Source organism: Rhyacophila brunnea, unplaced genomic scaffold, assembly GCF_057557595.1.
Source record: "Rhyacophila brunnea isolate RB1 unplaced genomic scaffold, BYU_Rbru_1.0 scaffold_7, whole genome shotgun sequence".
Taxonomy (NCBI): Eukaryota; Metazoa; Arthropoda; class Insecta; order Trichoptera; family Rhyacophilidae; genus Rhyacophila; species Rhyacophila brunnea.
Window position 1 is genome coordinate 26,676,848 of NW_028233339.1, and position 23,194 is coordinate 26,700,041.

The 23,194-nt window shown below is 34.9% G+C and overlaps 1 protein-coding gene across 1 annotated transcript in view; it reads left to right on the forward strand.

Annotated features, from left to right (window-relative positions):
• Pc (chromodomain protein polycomb) overlaps positions 1–13,786 on the forward strand; it is a 57,786-nt gene extending 44,000 nt beyond the window's left edge. The window contains exon 2 of the mRNA XM_085958133.1: positions 12,462–13,786. Coding sequence (XP_085814259.1) covers positions 12,462–13,439 — 978 coding nt within the window. The 3' untranslated portion in view covers positions 13,440–13,786. The remainder of the gene's footprint in view (positions 1–12,461) is intronic.
• The last annotated feature ends 9,408 nt before the right edge of the window (positions 13,787–23,194 follow it).

Below are 23,194 nucleotides of genomic sequence, written 5' to 3' on the forward strand. Positions count from 1 at the left end.
TATTTTGTGTTATATTGATCTCTGTCTTATGTATGAGAAACGAGAGAGAAAATTTTATAAAAATATTCAATTTGGGTCAATTTTCAGACTGCCGGCGAACACAATATTTTTGTTCGGGGAATTATCGCCCAAACAAAAAAAGCCCAATAGACAGGGTTGGCACAATATCGCGCGCCCTATAATTTCAAATCCACCGATTATTATTAATATTATTATATATGACATTGCACATATTATTAATATTATTATGTCGATTGTAAGGTATTTATTTTGGCAGGTCAATGACCGAATGACCTAAGCAGGGAGCCGCCAGTGTTGACAATAATAATCTGAGTGCCTAAAATTTTTAAGTCCAGTCAAGTATTGTCATTTTTGTATCAAATTATATGTATTTCTTATTCGTAGTAGGTAGTACCTACTACCTGTAGACCAATAAACATGTCCGCATACAAAATATAGAATGTTTGTAAACTTTTGCCACTATACCAATGCACCTGCAAACATTGGTTTCAAATAATATGTATTTCTTATTCGTAGTAGGTAGTACCTACTACCTGTAGACCAATAAACATATCCGCATACAAAATATAGAATGTTTGTAAACTTTTGCCACTATACCAATGCACCTGCAAACATTGCTTTCAAATAGAATGTAGGTACCTAGTTTTAGATTGCAGACAGTCCACATCCTACAAATTTGTACTTATTCTTTAATCAAAAAAAAAAAAAATCAACGAGACATCGGGTTACTACTTCCGATAAAACATTAAAAATATATCACCAAATAATTATATTCCTGGCTTGTCAGTGCATTTGCATGTGTTTTCCATCTGCTGGGGAATTAAAAAAAAACCTAACGGTCATTTGTACGGATTTTTTTAAAACGTATTTCGAAGTATAGATCGATTAAAAAGTAGGTATGTAGGTACTTAACTTTTAGTATGCGCCATTCGACGATTGGTTCCTCATGAAAAAATATAAATGAATATGGCACCGCGTGTTCAGCGCTATCGATTCTTGGTAGGACTTATTTGCACGATGATTCCACTTCTTTCGGTCCTGTGCGTTGCGTTGCCACGTAGGTACTTCTGCAGAACGATTTATCAATCCAGCGGCCTCTAGGTTACCTTGCGGACGTTTTGTTCCTCTTGGGTACCACTGGATGACTATATTTATCCAGCGATTGTCCTTTCTTCGAGCTCCATATGTTTATTACTATATCTATGATGTACCTACCTACTTATGCAAATCCTTATAGGTACCTACACAATGTTTAGATATTTGTTTACGCCGTTTACGGACAGATGTAGTTAGGTATGTTGATCTGGACTCAACATTATAATAAACATCTGTTGTATTTGCTTATTGCTCCTTTCCCTATGTAGGTATTTCTTTAGTTATGATTTATGAATGAAATATAAAAAATAATCCGAGCGCCTACAATTTTAAAGTCCAATCATGCCTCGTCATTCATGTATCGCTGTTTTTATCAAACCTGTACTAAGCATTTCTTAGTTTTTTTCATTCAGGCATCCTATTCCAGTTCTTGAAATAGGTAGGTATCTCCTTTTATTCTTTTATGCGCACTTCACCGTCCATTCAGTGTTGAGTTTCATCCGCCGTTTCTTTATTGTCGTTCTTTTTCAACAGGTTTTTTTTTATCTTCGAAGATCTTTACTAACTTCACAGTGCTTCTTTTTAATTTTCATTCTAGTCTGCCGCCAATCGATTATCTATTTAATATACCTTATGCCGGGTCCACACTGGCAACCTCGTTAGATTTTACGATAATTATTATTTTATTATAAGTATATTAATATTAATTTAATGAGGTTGCTATCAACTTGTTGCCAGTGTGCACGCCATAATACATACCCATGGTTACTATGATGTTAACTATATACCTACACAAGGGGGGGCTGACAGGGCTCTAGTCTAGGGGCCCGGCGTGGCGGTCGACCAGATAAATAAGATAAACACACATCTTAAATTTGCTCTAATAAGTAGTAAAAAAGTCGCCTGCGGCGCTATTTTACTTCAGGTTTATTCACATTTTAAAATATATGGTTGTGCGACGCAATTTTTGGTTGTGTGTTAAAAAATCTGCACTAAATTTTATTTGACCTCGAAAACCATTTGGAAAACGCCACTGTAGATAATCAGACTGCCTTGAACCTTAGCGATAGGGGGGCCGCCAATGATTCTGACCTGGGGGCCAGCTTCAGGATGTGGGGGCCATGACCTACCTACTTACCTACATATTTAACTAACTATTCAGTACCTAATAATTTGTTTCGTATAAATTGTAGTTGTATAACATACCATCTACCTAATACCGAAATAATTATTTATTCAATTTACTTTGGTGTTTTGACAATTAATAGTGGGATATGATTTCACCCCAGTAGCGAAGGGTGGAGGCAGGCTGTTAAGATCCGCCATAAATAGTGCACATTAAAATTTGTTTGTTATACGAATTTGTTTTTATTGAACTAAGATAATTATTAGTTTTTAAAAATCAATTAAACTCTGCCTAAACCAAACCATACCTAATAGCTTTGATATATATTGGGCGATACGACAAAATTGAGCACACTTTTTCATTAATTCTCATTTGTTTTCGTTGGATTAAGAATACTTACATAATATTAGGTACACATATTGTTGGTTCATTTTTTTAAAATGAATCCTGCCTGAATCAAAAAAAGTATATCTAATATTTAGATAAAAATATTATATTTATATCTATGAAATATCCAAAGTTATGTATGATTTAATTGCACAATTCTAGATATTTTATTGATATCCTACGAGTATTTTTTGACTGTTATCTATTAGGTAGGTTTGGGTTGGTTTCGCAGGGTTCAATTGAATTTTAAAAACTAATCAACACCATATTATGTAATTAATTGTAGTCTTATTTCTATGAAAACAAATACTTACGTTTGACTGACAAGGTTTAGAGTGCACTATTTAACAGCCTATTCCCACCCTTCGCCACTGTTTCACCTAATGGGATATTTCAAATTCTTCGGTCTTGTGACTGATGATCGTGACCTGAATAATTTGGCCATCTGACAGCGTTCTCCGCGGCTTGGCTCCATCGCGTTCGGCATTCAGCGGTATGCAAGACCTGTGTCAGTGGATAACCTGTGACATTCTTGATTAAGTCCTACCATCTGGAGGGAGGTCTTTCTCGTCTTCTCCGTCGTTCGATCTGGCTAAATATCAACTACGTTGTTACATATTTTTACACATGCAGTGTACCTATGTAGTGTAAATCGCTGATATAGAATCGTTTGGCCAACCACGAGACTCAACATCCAGCACGACATTTCATATAGTACCTACCTACTTCCAGCCTCTTTCTACTTTTATCGTGTCTTTGTCGTTCATTGGGGTTCATTATAGGTTAATGATGTTTTTGAAACTGTCCTTCTAAAAAGATGACAACAAACTTCTTTATTTTTACTAGCGTGTTTTTTGATGCAGATCATCAAACTGGATGTTGGATATTTTTTATTGCGGTACCTGCACAACTCAGGTAATCTACATAACTCTGTCCATATTAAGTAGATATGAAGGCACTTTTGACTTTCCACATACGATGCAACCTATGCATCTGCAGATATCTACGGAATACTAAAATAGACGTGTCAACTTGATACGTCAAGTAAAAGTATGTAGGTAAGTAGGTATAAGTACCTACTTGTCTTATACTTAAGAAAGTACCTAATGTTTTTTAATGTATCTTTTTCCTCTTCTTCTTCCACCCTGTCACGACCCAGCATTGGGACATAGGGCAAGTACAAGTTCGCGCCACTTCCCTCGGTCCATTGCCAACTTTTGCGCCTCCCGCCATGTGAGACATGCAGCACGTAGGTCGCTTTTGTAGCACCGCTGCAGGGTGAGGGAGGGCCGGCCACGGCGACGGAACCCTTGAGGCTGTGCCACAATCTATCTTATGAATGTATCTAGGTACATATAACTATAACGTCCCACTTTGTGGGATAGTTGTGAAGGCATCGAGTTTGTAGTTTGGAACAAGCGATGCCATTTGTAGAAATAACTTCATGTGGGTACCTACTTATCTGGGCACGATGAAACGCGACCTTTGAAAAAGTAGTTACCCCATTCGAAATATTTATACTTGGCCTTATAATTATGGATGTGGTAAATTAAATTTGTTCAATTTATTATAAACAAGTGCAAAACTGATATTTTTTATAGATAGTTAGGTAGTTAGACATCTCCATGTAAATTGAGAAAATAAACTGCACTGATAAATTAAGTAGATACTTATAAGTATTAAGTACAGGGCTCACCATCAAAATGTGTCGTTATTAAATAGTTTTGAACGCTGGACAAAAAACTTAGTAAAACTGTAACTAACTAAACTAACATTGTATTTATTATAATTTCGTCGCTATAGATTGGTTTGTGGAATATCCGTTTTTGTCGAAATCGACCTTTTAATGCAGAATGTATTTTTGTGTCTAAATGGACTAGAACCATCATTTTCTTTAAATTACTTTGTAATGGTAATGAATACATCATTCATATGCTGTAAAAATAACAATTTAAATATCTCCATGTATTTAAATATAGGAATATGAAATTTGTTTTTCGTCTCCTGAACATTTGGTCTATTCGACAAACCAATCCTACAGCGACGATTTGTCACCACGCATTTATATCCAATGTGAACCTACATGTAGGTACTTTACCTACATTTTTATTGGGTCATTCGTTTTTAGTTAGGTAGGTGAACCTAGTACTTAGGACATTCTCAACTGCCCCTTGAACGTAGAAAAGTATGATTCATTCGTCAACGAAATAAGCTGCTATGTATTCTGCAAGCTCGAAGCTGGCGCTCATATTGCTGCTTTTGATCCTGCCAGGCGCGAGATCGTGTGATTCTCCGCAGTCACCCTCGCCCCCGCCCCCTCCCCGTTGCACACTCGTGCCAGCGCGTGCGCATCATGTTGCGGCACCCCTCTCCGCTCCTCAGCTTCCGCGAGGAGTAGAAGGCGTCTCCAACACCCTCTTGGGACTACACGGGTAGGGGAAAGGGGTGGTTGACAGAACTGAATTAAGGATTGGCGTAGTGATTGTCAGAAAAAATCTGTTGATTTTGTAAAATATAAATAACAGGATACTTAATATGAGAAGCGGTAATCTTAATTTTATTGCCTAAAGGCGAAGACGAAATGTATTAATTTTCTTAATTTATTCCAATGGTATTGGTATCACTATTGTGTTTTTTCTGATTTCAATAGATTTTTTTCAGTAATTTTAAAAGTACCTACGTTTTATTTCATAGGAGGCATCTCCATTCTGATATGTAGGGTAGGGTGGTACAAGAGCGCGCAGTTTTGGGTTTCAGAATTTGTGCAAATAAAACTATACATTTTAGGAAAACAAAAATAAATTTATTTTATCTCTTGTTTATCTAGCTGTTACAAGAAAAAATATGAACCGTCTTACTCTCACCTATTAAAACATATAATAAAAAAAGTAGAAAAACTTTATGTGCGCACTCGTGTGCACCCTGCAGCCCAAGAGTGCGCAGGAGGGTGTACACCAGTGCGCGCACACTATATGATGGGATAATCAGAGGCAAAGATCACAAATATAATATCTCCAGATCCCAAATAACCAGTGCATCTCTCGTGCCACAATTCTTGGCATATTTTGCACTGAATCCAGTCCTTCACCATTGGCTCCTTAAATATTTTTCCGCAAGCTGGGCATATCCAGATCTTCTTCTTTGAAGCATGCTGAGATTTTTTAAACATTCTTTTTAAAGATGCAGGGTTCTTCTTCGGTGTAGTATTTCTAATTGCTTGATCTTCTGGACATTTTGAATTCAAAACAGTAAGCAATAACAACGTATCGTGCAAGAGCGCGCGCGTACTCTTGCACATTTCGTCCCAGCGCACTCTTGCACAGCAGGTGAACATTTCGTCAAAAACATACTACTACCCCCATCTAGGGCAAACTGTCAAACTTTTCTCTCGTGACTGCTAATTAAGTAGATTTGTAATAGAAATAATAATACAAGAACACTCTATTGCAATGAACCTCCATGTGAGAGAGTTTCCAGAACAGTTAAATATTATAACGAACAAGCAAAAAAACGATTTTGTTACCTGAAATCGTAAATAATCGCCTAGGTACACACAGCTCGTGACGGCGACATGTCACAAGTTCACGCTAGCATCTAGCGATTGAATTTATCAGCTAACGTCAAATGCGATAAGTTTAAATCGAATGCGTACTCTTGCACACTGCGCACTCTTGTACCACCCTACCCTAGGCGTGTGTGGCAGCTTGTGTTATATCTGGGTACCAAAATTCAAAAAAGAAATATTTTTTAATTAATAATTATTCTCTACACACTGCGGGTGGGGTGGGAACATGTCTTCGTAAGATAACAGACAAACGTTAAGAGCATACATCAGTGAAACGGCAATTGCACGTAGTTATGCAGAATGTAGCCAGTCCACAATAATGTCGAGCTGAGATAATGGCACTTTAGTAACAACATGATTGTTTAAAATGTATGTAAAATGTAAAATTGTAAATAGTATTTTATTTCGAGAATAATATTTTTGCGGCTTGGCTATTTTCAGCAGAATGTAGAGAAAACCTCGCATCTGATCTATATCATATCTCATTTATTTTTTATTTTTTGTGGACTGGCTACTTTCTGCATAACTGTGTCCAATTAACTTTCAACACTATGTGGGACGTAATTTCGGCCGCGTTGCCGTTCGGAGAGCGATAGTGAGCGACTTGTAAGCACGTCAATTTGTTTTGTGATGGTGTCGGAGGAATATATTCTTAAATCGTGTAAAGATGACTAAAAAACGTTCCGCATGTAGGTACTTGAAAAAAAAACATGTCAATGAATATACTTACTATTATTATTAGTAATATAACAATAAACGTAACATTAAATGGACACATGTTGGATTTTTATGACAAATTATATTTCGTTCGGCTCGCGTCATTTGCACATTCCGCGCATCGCCTAGTCACGATCTTTTTAGACCATGCCTCAGCTGAGGTATAGCCAGCCTTAAGTAAGTAGGCACTTTACTTTCGGCACCATCCTATTTAACAATTCGAAACACCCACCTTTTTAGGATTTTTAGAAACATTTGTACCTACAACACCGGGATTGAGCCCACAACCACACAACAGATTAGATAATACTTAGGTAGGTAGGTACATATAAGCAAATGTGAGACCAGTCACTATAGACGAAGAAATGTCAGGTCAGGCCACAAAACCCATGATATACGAAGCCTCTAGAATTTCCTCAAATATTACTAATATTAAATGCGCGTTTCGTTTACGTGATAAACTTTAATGCATACCTACCTAATACTTATTGAAAATAATACAATATTCTTCAACACATGCTTATCCTCACTCGAAAATTAAACCTTGTTTCAGTCTCACCTAAAAGGCAATCCACTTCTCATTATTTTGTGTTTCCCGAGTAAAATTGCCGTCTATTGTTTTATAAGATTTAGCATTCATACAATTTTTGCTTAGCTACATTACTAAATCGTGCCAGAATTGGGCTGTCATAATCTTCAATTACAGAATTTAATGAAATAAAATAGGTATCTACCTACCGACATTTCGTTTGAATACAAATGAAATAAGTAGTTAGGTACCTATATAGGTAATACCTACCTACATTTGCTTAAATTCTATGTTGGTATGCTATTGTTGATTAATTTGATAGCTATCACTTGTGTTTCTCAATTCTGCCATTATTTAGTGACGAGCCCACTTTATGTGCATAACAATAATAAATAAATAAAATAAAATAAGTATGACTAAGCATCTGGTTAATTTAACGGCGAATATCTCTGCATCTGGCTGCCTTCAACTTCATTAAAAAAATTATAAAGGTACCTTTAAGTAATATATAGAAACTATCCGGCTTTATTCGTATAAGCCAGAGGGGGGCAAACTGCGGCCCGCCGGATATTTTTTGCGGCCCGCCATCATTAATTGTACTTCTGATTACGAATAACTTTTTTATAATTTTATAAAAAACATATTGACATAGATTAAAATTTGTTTAGCAATAGTACGCGATCCATTTTCAATAGATATTGATAGTGTACCGATAGAGCTACAACTTGAGATTATTGATCTGCAGTGTGACACTGATTTAAGAGAATTGCATCGTCGTGAAGAAATCTCCAAATTTTACAATGCCCTTAATTCAGTCAAATTCGACCAACTTAAAGATTATGCAAGAAAAATGTTCGTTATTTTTGGATCAACCTATATTCTATTATGTGAACAAACATATTCGATCATGAACCTCAATAAAAATTCTTTACGATCAAATATCTCCGATGTCCATTTACAAGCAGTTTTGAGAATATCAACTACAAAATTAACACCTGAATTTTAAAAAAAATTAAAAAAATGTACAACAGTTTCATTCTTCTCATTATTTTTTTTGTAGTGTTAATAAATAGTGTATATCTAAAAATGGTATTTTACTTGCGGCCCGCCGCTCATTTTGAATTCTTGAATTTGGCCCTCCATCCAAAAAGTTTGCCCCCCCCTGGTATAAGCCATGTCGTGGTTTTACGCTTGATGGGTATTTTATTCGTATTACATTATTCTTAGTTATTGTTTACGCGTGGCTCAAGAAATACTTATTGCGGTCCTGCCGTGACACAGCGCTGCCCCCAGCGCGAAGGCAATTATCACGCTTTTTCGGTCCCTTCCCCTCCGTGGCATAAATTCCGGCGGAATTTCATCTCCAGCGATTCTATCTCCCCTTACCGGCCTTACCAGACGGTCTCTGCGCTGGATTGCTTATCCTTTCAACGTGCTTGATTCCTGTTACTTCTTGCAATACTTTAATATTAATTTATGATATGGGATCGGCTGGGAATGGATTATCGTCCGTCGCTCGATATCTATATGTAGGTACAATGTTTTACAAAGGTTGAGAGCTTATTATTAATATGTTGGAACCTACAAAGTGTACATTTTTTTCCGTGTAAACTATTGTATAATGACGTAAACTTTCCAGATTTATCTAAGTATCTGGGTACTAGGTAGGTAACAGTATCGAAGGGTGGAGGTAGGCTGTTAAGATCCGCCATAAATAGTGCAGATTAAACTTTGTCAGTCATACGCATTTGTTTTTATTGAACATATACTACAATTTACAGAAAGTATTGGTTAGTTTTTACAAAATCAATTAAATCCTGCCTAACCAAACCATAATAGTTTTGGTATATTTTTTTCATTCATACTTATTTGTTTATTACGTAAGTACATATATTACACATATTGTTGGTTATTTTTATAAAATTCATTAAGCCCTGCCTACACCAAACTATAATAAATTAAATATATTATTCTATTTATAAAATATCCAAAGTTATGTATGATTTAACTGCATAATTTTAGATATTTTATAGATCGACCAGTATTTTTTGATTATTCTCTACTACTTATGTCTTATGGCTTGGTTTTCGCAGGGTTTAATTGCATTTTAAAAACTAACCAACACCATCTGTAAAGTGTAATCATTTAAATGAAAACAAATACGAATGACTGAAAAAGTTTAGTGTCCACTATTTATGGCGGATCTTAACAGCCTACCTCCACCCTTCGCCACTGGTAGGTAGGTACCTACCTTCCAAAGGCTTTTTTTATTTACTCACTTCTTACGTTTCTTGCATTTAGTGATCATCGACACAGTGAACACAAAATTAATGGGAACTGGCTTAACTTACCGGGTGTGGTACCTGCCAACCTGCTTATACGTAGGTGTATAAAAATATGGTATAAACACGTGTTATAGAATATGTTATTTTCTATAGTTACGCATGTCTCATAATACCTATGCATTAAAGTTTTTCACGTAAGCAAAACGCGCATTCATTATTTTATGACAGTCGGCGCGCAGGTTTTTGGGTCTATAATGCCAACCCTGCCTCAAAACTGCTTCCACTCGGTGGGGTACAAATGGAAACAAAGGGCACAAATTTGGTATTCCTTGGTTAGCTCAGACTAACAAATTAGTAAGCTACTAACAGATGGCTAATTCCGTCATGATAGGTAGGTAACTATTCGATCTAGGATCTAGTCCAAGGTAAGTAGGTATAATAATATGGTAAACTGTTTGTAGAAAATGATGATTGTTTAATATCGAAAGAAAGGGTAATATGTACCTACCTACGTTCATTGTTTTGAATTAAATATAAAAGTCTCATTTACTGTGAACATGACGTTACCACATTATGTACATTCGATAACTAGCACTACAATCGTAATTTGCAATTCAGTACCCCGGCCTGTCCATAGTCGGTCTTGGGATCAGGGAACACAGCCAAAACAGACCTACAAACTTATCTGAAGAATGGGATGGGAGAGCAACTGTCAAAAACTACCCAATCAAGACCCGTAACTGGACAAAATCTGACATTTGAATGACATTTTCAAAATAGCGTCCTATGGTAATTCGTAGTTCCATTTTTGGCCATTCTACAGATAAGTTTGTAGGTCTGTACCTATAAATGTGTCATTTCACAATGGCGTAAGCCGTTAAATATAGAATATAACTATGTAGATTAAACATATATCAACAGAATAGAAAAAAACTCTCTTCCTACAGTTATATTAAATCTATGCTTCCTACCTTCTCTGTTCTGTCGCTATAACTATCAATATGACATACCTACCTATTTTATGGAAGTTTGAGTATGGAAACTAGTAGGTACGTCGTACATCAGTGGCGAAGGGTGACGGTAGGCTGTTAAGATCCGACATAAATAGTGTACACTAAACTTGACAGTCAAACGTATTTGTTTTCATTGAAATAAGACTACAATTTAGGTACAGATAGATGGTGTTGGCTAGTGAAGTATGAAGTACGACAAAGTTTAGTGTGCAATATTTATGTCGTATATTAACAGCTTACCTCCAGCCCTCGCCACTGATGTACATAGTTACCTATATATTGTAAGAAGTTTTACATAATTATTATGTACCTATAGAAAACAAGGAAACGGCAGCCTTGTCAGTTTTAGGTCGGTAGTCGGATATTATTGAGCGACAGCTGCATTGGAACGCGCAAACGAGCAGTGAGTGCATTGTGCGTCTCAGGGGTATTCAAATAAAAATATCGTATTCTATTTTTTTTATAACTATCTAATAAAAGATTTAATTTTTTTCCATTTGATATAGATATAACTAAGAATATGTAGATACCTATTTACTTTTTGCAGATGATTAGTTAGTTTTTAAAATTCAATTAAACCCTGCCTGAACCAAACCATAATAGTTTAAGTAGGTATGCTATGGTGATCCGACAAAAATAGTACCTACACATTTTTTTTAAATTCAATAAGCTCTGCCTATATCAAACGATAATCGATAAAAAATATTCTTATATCTATAAAATATCTTACATGTTAGTAGGTAGGTGTTTTTACATTATGGTGAAAAAAATAGGTAGGTACATTTGACTGACAAAGTTTAATGTGCACTATTTATGTCAGATCTTCACAACCTACCTCCACCTTTCGCCACTGATATCTATGTACCTACTTATAATGAATTAAACATAATGGAAGGTGGTGAGGAATTCAAATTGTATTAGGTATCTATTCTTACATATTTTTGTAACGTGTTCACATCGTACGAACCACCGTTAGGGAAAACGTTGTTGGAAGGTAATAAGTGCACATTGAAATCGTCACGACCGGGATACACCTGCCTAGCAGAGGCGAAGGGTGGAGGTAGGCTGTTAAGATCCGCCATAACTTGTGCACACTTTTTCATTCATACTTGAATTACAAAATTGAAACAAAATCACATTCACATAATTCGACGTGTTGCGGTGTTGAGACGGGCTTGGCATACGCTGGCATAAATTGTCTCCCCACAATAACAAAATAATAATACGTTTTTTTCTTTCTGAAGGAGATTGTAGCGGGTAGGCCCATGCGTAGAAGGTATGTAGGTAGGTAGGTAGGTACATGGCTACGATTCAATTTAAACTATTCATCGCTGTTTGCTAGATACTGACAATGCCAAATTTCGTATAAAGCTTAACACAATAATTGGATCAGTAATTATTATCCTAAAACATAGAATTTATTATAAAATATAAACAAACAAATAATAATGAGTAGTTTTTTTTACTGGTGGACAAGTATCATATTTTCGCATTTTTTTATATGCGGACAGACTTCGTCTATCAAGGACAGTTTGTCAATTTAATGTAGTCAACAAACAGCAAGTACGTAGATACTTTACTCTGTAGGAACTTGTGTTGTATTTTTTATTCTGAACAACTTATTGAGAAGATTGATATCGTCCGTTTTTTCTTATTTGTCCCCGATGTATAGGTATACTCTTGACGTGTGAATCTGACCATTTCTTTTTCATTTCTGTTTCAGAATAAAGTAGAGTACTTCGTGAAGTGGAAAGGATGGAGCCCGAAGCACAATACTTGGGAACCGGAGGAGAACATACTGGACGCTCGCCTCATTTACAGCTTCGAGCACAGCGCACGCGGTGACGGAACCGGGGCGAACGCCGGAGGACCGAGGCGAGGACCGAGAAGGAGGTCGCCGCCTTCCCCTTCCAGCTCGTCTTCGGAGGACAGGCCGATCTTGCCGGTGGGCACCAAGCGCAAAGCGGAAGTGCTCTCCAAGGAGTCCGGAAAGATCGGCGTCACCATCACGACCAGCCCGACAACTCCGGCGCCTAAGATACCCCGTCTCTCCACCCCCCCGCCTCTTAACAACAACTACCCGCCCAAAGTGAACGGCAGACATCATCTACCGCAGACGCCCGTCAGCGTCTCCAATGGAGCCACGCAGACGAACGGCTTGCCTCACGCCCCGATACTCAAGATCGAAATCGAATCTTCTATGTCGTCAAAGTTGAACAATCACACGACACCGATGACGGTTTCCGTCAATCCTTCACCTCTGGGGGGCGCTCGCGGGGGAGCAGACTGTCCGCCGGGCGGGGCCGCCCCGCGGTCGGGTGCCCCCGGACGCCGTCCACCCCATTCCCCCGAGACCGAGACGCAGACGCCGGCGTCGCGGCCGCAGTCCTCCACCCCCGCCGACCCGCCACCCGCGCTGCAGCCCGCTCCCCCCCCGACCACCGCGCCCTCCGCGATATCGGCCGTGCCGCAGATCACACAAACCGCGGTCGCTCCCGCCCCCGCGCCCCCGCGACATCTCCCGCCCGCGCCTATCCGCCGACCGGCAGCTTTCTGGTTAGCGCGCAGCGGCCTCGCCAGTCAGATCTTCATCACTGACGTCACCGTCAACCTGGAGACGGTCACCATCAGGGAGTGCAAAACGGAGCGAGGATTCTTCAGATCGCGGGATCACCGGCAGAGGCTCGCCGACATCTCGTGACCGTTCTCCGTCGCCGGCACGCCTTCGTCATCGCCTACATCGCTCTGGTAATCCTCGCAGTCTGTTTTCAAATTTTCTGACGCCTTGCGTTAAACGGAGCAATTTACTTACCGACTGTTCGTATCGTATCTACATAATATATTGATCAATATAGTAGATGCATAATCACCAAAAAAAAATACAAGTCAGTGAAGAAAGTAATCGTTCAACTTCTAGACCAGAATGTCTGAAATGCAGTGGCCGACGGATTGTGTAAAATAAAATTGTCCCATCAGCGTGTAAATATAAATAGGTGTAGCAAGCCAAGAAAGAAGATGTTTGGTTGTATGAATGAACAGTGAATATGTAAAGAAAAACAGACAATAGAAAGAAAATCTGTGAAAGTTTTATTATTAGCGTGCAGAGAGTGTCGTCACTATGACTTCACTCGCAACTCTGCCTGTGTGGATTTCATTCGCTTATCTAGCGCATTTGACCTAATCGTGCCAAAACATTTCATTTTAAATCGCATTATTAATTCAATAAACTTACATACATACATACGGTAATACGAAATACTGTCTAAAACTCATAATAAATCGTCACCTCATTTCTATCTTGTCGTAAGGCAATTAATAACAAGAGTTTTGTGAATGTTCTGCAATAGGCATTATTACAATTCCTACCTAGGTATATACAATTACAGCGTTCATTTAGATTTTCGCTACTGCTATTTTAACTCAGCCATACCTACGTAAAACTGCAATGATATACCTACGTAAAATGCCCCCACTAGCATACCTATTTTAGTCTATGATTAGTGGTGCAGGTTTTATACATCCAAACCCTCCTCCAATTCTCCACTTTTTCTAAACCATAAGATTAAGCGTAGGTACCGACATACCGTTTGGGTAAAAAAAATCGAAGCGACAAGATACTAAATATCCATACTTATATTTTCCCGTAGGAATTGGACTGACCAATCGCGCCCCTTGCATTTTTGCACCCAGTTAAAAATAACATTTAATATTGATGAAAACATTGAAAACTGTCTGGGGTAGTGCCGGAGCACCGTCCCGTGAGCTCTGACCCCACTACACTTCTGTCTAAGATGCTATTTTAATTTAGTATTACATTTAGGTACCTACCTACCGATGATATTTTATTATTTCTTCTTGGGTGCCTATCCTGTATAGAAAAATGCAATGCAGATCTTTGAATTGAAAATTTCTGTAAAACGCATGAATCCATTGACGTTTAGAGCATTCATACATCATTTATTATCTTCTGAGTTCTCATTCCCACAAAACTAAAAGTATTATTCGAATTATTTCCTTAATTTTCCGTCCCTTCGAATGTGCTGCATTTTCTGCCTGCTCTTACAGTAGATAGGTACGTCTAACAGGCATGCACACAGAACATTAGTTGAGGGGGGGGGGGTCCATTAAAAAAAGTCCGTAATATATAATATACCTATAGGACGGGGCTTATAATATAGATATAAACTGTATAGGATAGGAGTACGGAATTTGTTCACACCTTTCATCGTGGACACTTTCCTACCTACGTTCCCCATACCCAGACCCGTAATTTGTTTTCACCAAGGAACCATAGTTCACAGTCATAACGACTGGTGGGATGCTCACATATTAGTCACTACGACTTTTTGCAGCCACAAAAGGTGCTCTGGCGGCCGCCTGTGTCGTCTTTTAGACATGTCGCATGGTAATATATTAAAATAATATTACCATGGTAGATAGGTACTGAAGTAATGTTCAATTCGCCTAAATAATTTAGGACTTAGCGAGGACCCCACCTCCCTTGTATAACATCGCATACCTATATTTTAACTTACGGATTATCTTAGACTTGAATCTTGGGTTACCTACGCAAAATTTAAATAAAAAATACACCTTCGGAGATAGAAACGAGGTTACGAAATGTATTAGGTATCATTGCACAATCTACAATGATGATATTTTCTTTATCAGAATCTCAAGCAGTTGAATTCAGTCAGGCTGTTACTTTGTACTATATTGTACCATAAAATATTTATAAAGTTGTTACTATAACATTACATGTTTAATATTACTATTAATATTATTTATATTAATTACTTATATTTGTATGGTCATGTGATGTGATTGAATTTTTTTTTTAAATAAGTGAAGTCCTTAGTTCTTCGATTCAATGTTATCTTTTTCAATTTGTTGTTACCCATTGATGTTATTATACTTTGAATAACTATGATTTGTGTTGATAACCATTCATGCAAAAATACGCCTGCGTAAAATGTGAAAAAATCGATATTTGTTCATATTTTATAATATGATCAATGAATCTTTTGGAATAAAGTATGTCTGATAATATTTCTACTCAGTACAGTGGCGTAATGTAGTGGGGTTTGCTAGTTATTTCGGAAAAAAAAAGAATGATTAATTATAATGTTTTAATAAAAATATGGAATCAGGTTGCAAAATTTTATCACTGTAATCTGAATATTGTTTTAGTGAAATTATTATTACAAGAATTTTTGGGATGGGCCAGTCTGATTTTGGGGCAAATATGGGGTAACGCTTAAAAAATATGTAGGTAGGTACCTACTTACCCACATTAATGAAAATTATATTACATGTTATAAGATCTAATTGTCATAATACATAATATGGTTAAAGTACTAGACTAGTAGGTATAAAGCAGAAATGTAAAGATTTTTCTTCAATTTTGCATTTGCATTGTTAGTGCAAATCAGTGTTGCTATCGCATTTGCATACTTACTTACGCAAGTGCGGCAGTTTGGATAACATATTATATTTTCTATTTTCAAAACAGCTCAAAATAATCTTCATACTAAATCAAAGTTTCATCTTGATTATAAAGATATGCCTACCTACTTTTGAAACTACATATTATGTTGCTTTGCCCCAACTGCAGTTTATACATATTTTTTTGTTTCTTGTACCTATTTAAACTTGAACCGAGAACTGTAAAATAAAACTGATATTTTGTTTGTCTGTAGATAGCTATCTCTATTGAGTTTATAATACAGAATATTGTGAACAAAACTTGTACATTTTTAAAAACTTATTATAATTTGTTATGATGTTGTTAAGATAGTGTATTATTTATTTCTTAACTGTTCCATCTTTATTTATTGAAATAGTTATAGGTATTATTATTGTGAATTGATTCTATAAAATTGTAAATATCTCAGAATAATCATTGTTAGTGTAAATAGTAGGTATTTAATATTATAATAAATTGTTTTGTTCCTAGAATTTACCTGTTCAGTGTTTTGTGAGTGAGCAAATCATTAGAGCGGCTCAGTCAGTAAAATAAAAAGCCTCTGTACCTTAGTTTTTTTTATAGTCTATATCTCTAGAGTGGATCTAATAATTGTGCGAGTACCTAATAAGGTTTATTATTTAATAACTAATCGATAATAATTCACAATTATTTAAATTTGTATAGGTACATGGGTATTACCTGACTTAAGAATGATAATAAATGTAATATTTTATGCAGTCTGTAATGTTAATAAAGTCAGGGAATATCTGCGTATATGCTGTAAATCTCACGATTTTATTGAGACCAATTTATTCCACTATGTAAATTATTATAAACCTAACATAAATAAAAAATGTAAAACAAGTAGAAAATTTTTGATTTTTATTGAATTTACTCACCTATCACTATTATCATTGTAGCTCTGCTGCCCAGGATGAGCCCTAGTAAACTCCTCCAGCACTCTCTACTCTGCGCTTTGTTAAGCTAATTACTAATGTCGGGAACTGGAAGATCCTTCCTATTTTTAACATGGCTAGTGGAAATAGAAAAAACAAAAAATATTAGAATCAAGTGGCGGAGTCTTTCCAAGTCAGTGGACTGAGGAGTATGGCCATGACAAAGGCAATATAAGCACTATGTATTTTGTATTCAGGGACAATTGTATGCAGAATCTAGTCAGTAAAACGCCATTATGAGACAAACCATAAATCATTCCTTGAGGAAATCAAGAGCAATTTAAAATAAAAATATTCATTCAAGAAACCTAATGGAATTTATCAGCAGTCATTCAAATATAATAGCTGCTTGTTATTTTGCCTCAAATATATTCGCTAAAAATGAAAAATAATTCAGTGATTGGGAATACAGTAGGTGCTCGGTAATCCGGCACCCATATTTTTTCACCTATGCCAGCTTATTGGATTTCTATAGGAGATAATTCTATAACACTTGTTTATCTGTCAAGGTTGGGCACTGAACTGCCGAGCCAACGGCCCTGCTCTGTAATCCGGCAGTTTAATGTGAAACATGCCGGATTATAGAGCAGTTGAGTTGCAAAATGCTGGATTATCGGACGTGCCGGATTGGTGAACGCCTAATGTATGTGAAAGAAGCATGGTTAAAATGCTCCCACGATCTCTTTGACAATTTTGATAACAAGGAACTACTAGAAACACGGTGAGAGATAGAATCTCAAGAACTCGATTGTAACTTTTTCAATAAAATTTTTAATTCTCCGCATGAAAAATTGCTCAGCACATCAGATAGTTGAAAAATAATATTTGGGAATTTTTGGCACGCACACATAAAACGGTTTGCCAAACCTACCATAGGCCATCAGCGATTGGACAGATGGGACTTTCTGTCAATAGTTCCAGTGCAGTTTATTTCAGGATCTTGACATACATAAAAAAAAAACACTTGATGATGAAGGCACCAAATGTCCCAAAGAGTTGAGCTGTTTGGGATATTTGATGTTCTGTTACGATGACCTCTTTAAAGATTAGTTAATAAAACAATGTTCTGTAAAATAGTTTTGTATTTATCACTAACTGGTTACATTTTTTTCATCATGGTTGTTTAAAAGATCTTTCAAATAATATATTAGTAATATTTTCTAGACATATTTCTTTACATATAGTGCCTAGGAACACTATAGATTTAAAATAATAGTTTCCATAATGATAAAAATAACATTTTTAGCTTATATTATTTACATAAAAGGAATATTTACTACTCAAAAGATGCAAAATCAAAATGAGAAAGGCATCATCACAATATCACCCTGCAAAAGCTGATTTTTGAATTATTTTTTTTCCGGCCTTGTTAATTAATTGATTAGGTAAGCGAGATATTTTAAAAATGTGACAGGTACAATTACGAATCTATATTATATACATACAGAATTTAAAATTCATTGAGAAAAGTGCCATTTTTTTAAAAAATTCCAACACAATAAGTTACTTTCTAATTATTTTCGAAATATGGCACAAACAATTTATTTTGGTACCAAACTAATTCACTCATACTCACAAAAATAGCTTTTAATTACAAATGCATTAAGTATGTCAAATTGGTTTCAAAAAAGTATTAAGACAAATTTTTGTTTCTTAATAAATGCAATATCAAACTTTAAAGCTCTTTAAAATTATTTGCTTGTAATTTAGCTAAATAATAACAATAATAAATTTTAAAGATGGTTTTATCAATATTAAATATTTTTTTGAACATCATTCATTACTAAATAGTGCTTCATGTGATAGGGAATATTATATTTAAATAAAAAAGAATTAAGGGTCAAATCCAAAAAGGTTTGTACTGGGTTACATTATGGTGTAAGCACATCATAAACACACATATTGCTAACCTCTATCAGTCGAAAAACAGTTTTAACAGATGTTAGATTATTTCTCACTAGCCATTATCTATCCATCACAAAATGGAAATTTAATATTCTTAATATGTGATGCCCAAGGTAAAAACATAAATAAAACATGCGACAAGATAGAAAAGTGAGCTATGACTGAAAACTACAAGGAAAATCATTAAATATGGCAATAAAAATTTCAAGTCAAAAATCTAGAACCATGGGAGTGTATTGATTGAATGTGTATTACAGAAATCCACAATAATATCTGTTTCTCGAAAATATCACTTGAACTAGAGAACGCATAAGCCGTAAGAGAGTTTCTGAAAGGAAGTGTGGCGGTGGGTACAGGGGAGGCGGAGAGGGTCTATTCATGTATAGCAATGCAATCCAGTTGGTCACCACTTGGCGTGCACCTTCCCAGTCAACCACTGCCACGCTTTTCCCCGTTCTTACGGCGGTCAGTCTCTAGTACCAGGACACTCTTGCATACAAAATCTCAATATTAAAGTGGCCACCACAGCAGAATAGGTCAAAGACATAACGAAAATTTGTGATAATCACCAATATTGCAATTGTATTCAAGTTTAATTAATAAATATGTGGACATTTGCTGAGCTGATGCAGAATAGAACAAAGCTGTAAAGATATGAATGCATATTTTGCAATAATGCATTGCAGGTAGAGTCCATTTTCAACCATATTATTCATTTGTATTTATCTGTTTATGAATTTTGTATGACCCATATGTCTATGAATACAGTCGTTTATGACAGCCTTTTTATTGTTGACATGCTTTATTAGTAACAGTTATTTACAAGTCAATAATGGTATAACAATATATTGTTTTCAATAATTGCTTTTCAATGAAAACCAATTTTACCAATTTGTCCCCTTAGCAACAGAACAAGCCCAACTGATTTTTTGTGAAAATACTTTTATTGTACTAAAAAATTCCTTTTTTGATTCGCTATATGGAGTCAGAACAACCGTATCTGAATTATGAATGTAAAAAAGGTTATCAGCTTAGATTATTCCAAGCTTAACTTCAATCTTAAAAACATTTTGGAAAAAAATTAACCTATCTGTCGTTATCTGAAGAAATATGTAACAGAATATACTTTTTAATGTTTTTTTTTTTAAAAAAATGCTTTTAACTAATGCATTATCATATATCTATCAATAAATCTTATATTTACAGTTTTCAAATTAATGACAAAAAAAGTTTAAAAGTGCTTTCCTGTAAAGTGTCAAAAAAATCAGTTAGGATTGTTCTGTTCTAAGGGGACGAATTGTTCCAGTAATTCTTACTAAGCATAGTATATTATTTACTGTGGGATTTTTGGGAGGCAAAATAAATTTAATATTGATATTCGAAAAATGATTTTTCACATTATCCAAAAAATCATGGCAAAATAATCATTAAAATTCAAAGTGTTTTGTACTTTACTTTGGAAGTGAAAAATTTTGATGTTTCAATCAACAGAAAATAATTGAATAATAATTGTTAGAGAAATACTTGCTATATTGACTTAGTGTATATTATATTATATTTAAAGCAAAAGCTTAGCACCTGAAAATCACTATGAAATAGGGAAAGATATATTAGAAAATTAAATATAAGCAAATGCTGTCTTCCTCATTTTGTGAAGGACATTGGGAATATCACCCCATCTTAGAAAAAGATGAGACATTAATGTAATTAACACATTTAGTGCTAACACCGCGATTGGTGCGGTTTGGAGCAGTTGGCCATTCAATATAATTAACGTGTTATTTAAATGTGGTAATTAAAACTTCAGCAGTGATTGTGTTAACACAATGAAGAAGACAAGATAGGTAAGATTTTGTCAGAACTTGAAAAATTCAAACCATTCTACCAATTCATGGAATAATAAGACATCAATGGATATTATTAACTCCTTCAGAACTTTTAAAACATATTTAATATATTATACAACATAATAATATACCTAATATGATATTGTGTATCTTATTACTTATTTACAAAATAGAAAAGAAATGATTTATAATTTCTGTTCGATCAAAGTGACTTTCAATAATATATAAAAAAATAAATCTTCTAATGTCCTAATAACTTAAAAATATGAATGCGTTATTCCACAAGGCATTTAAAAATCGTGTTGTGAAAAACTAGAAGACGCTAACTGATTTATAGGTATACTGAATGACTTCTGTGTAAATTAATTGAATTAGCATTTATGTGGTAGAACGGCATTATAATCTTTTTATTTACGATGATAGCTGTTTCAGGTTATAAAAAAACTCCAACTATTAATGTAGATGTGAAACAGTTTAACAGTCCTCTCATAAAACTGTTTCAACACTCAAAGATAATTGAACTCCATAGAAATAAATCTTTGCAGTGACATGAACAATAATAGAAATAAATACAGTAAGTAAAACAACAGAAAAGAGACCATATAAATATACACTGGGAGTTGCAAGCATTCAATTTTAGGTTTTGGAAATCATTGTCTTTCTGAAAAAGATTATCCGAAATAGTTATCAAAATAAATAAATGAATTATCGAAGAATAAAAAACTTTGTTTTAAAACAATTATAATTAATTGCATAATTCAGAGTTAAGTGAGTATATTAGTAAAGAAAAGATTTTTTATATGTTATACTTAATCGAACTTAAATGGAAATTATTAGTATATCAATTAAGCCTATCATAAAATCATAACTGATTTCTGAAATATTTTACTTTATCAGATCAATGACTTACGTAATACGTAGAATAGTAAACTTAAAATTAATAATAATTCGTCAGTCATTTACTGGAATGCAATACAAATGATTATTTTTTCTTATTTTTAGGAAAATACTAAATTCGATATAATATATTGTTATATTGCATCCAATCTTTGATTTTAATATTAAACTCAGGAAAAGCTGCATTTAGATTTATTATCATTTTGCATTCGACTAAAACAATGAAAACTATCTAATAGTTGTTGATAAAAAAATAAAAATATTTTATAATAATAATATAATATGTATATGCAAAATGAATATTACACTATTCGATAATCCTACACAAATAATATAAGGTACAATCTGTTATTGGGTAAAAGAATTTTAGAATAATTATAGATTTTTGTCCAATGGAAAATAATCTGTAAATGTGATGTTCAATATTGTTTTTACATTAATAACCCCACCCCCCCACCTCACACAGAAATATGACAGTTGTTACTAGAAGTAATTTTGTGTAACTATTGTAAATTGTTTAACTCTAAAACACTGTTTTCTAAAAATGTTTCAAAATTCAAAATTTTCAGTTAGAACAGTTTGTACAATACAAAAAAATATAATACATTTATTGCTATGGGAAGATATTTGGAGCTGCCAGCAGCAATCTCATAGAAATGATCAAATAAATACAATTACTCACTTATATTTTTTAAAAAGTAAATGCTAATATTTTCCCATAGTATACATTCATTGAAAAAATATCAATTGTAAGCTAACACTCATTTATATTTATTCCAATATGTTTTCTAATACATGTAATGTCCTACAGAATAAGTCCTCATCATTTTAGACATGACATAAAACTTGAAGCAATACTCAAAACACTATTATTTATCACATTCATAGGCGGTTTTAGGTACGTGGAGGTATGCTGACCAGTGATGCCCCTATGCGAAGTGTCATCGTCAGGCAGACTTACAATGCCGTCTCCTTTCATTTTTAGTCTCAAATTATATGTAAACTTTTTAGGTGCATACATATCATCTACTGAGGATTAAAGAATTTCTTCGAAATCTATTCTCAAACAGCGGCAGTTTTAGGTACATGAAGATCTGAAACGCTGACTATTTTGGAGGCACCCTTATGACTTTTTAAAACAATGATGTCGGTACTTTCTAAGGAAGCGTCCACTCGTCCACTTAGTGGAAAACCTCCAATTTTCAAAAATTGTAATGATAGTATTCGTACATTAATTTGCAGTCCTTTAAGCAACTCATAGCCTGCCTACCCCCACGAAACGTCACTGATGCTGACAGGTTTGTAAGACGTCTTTTTTGATAAATCACCATTGGTGTTATTAAAAATAGCAATATTTAGGTTTTTAGGAATAAAAAGCATCTTA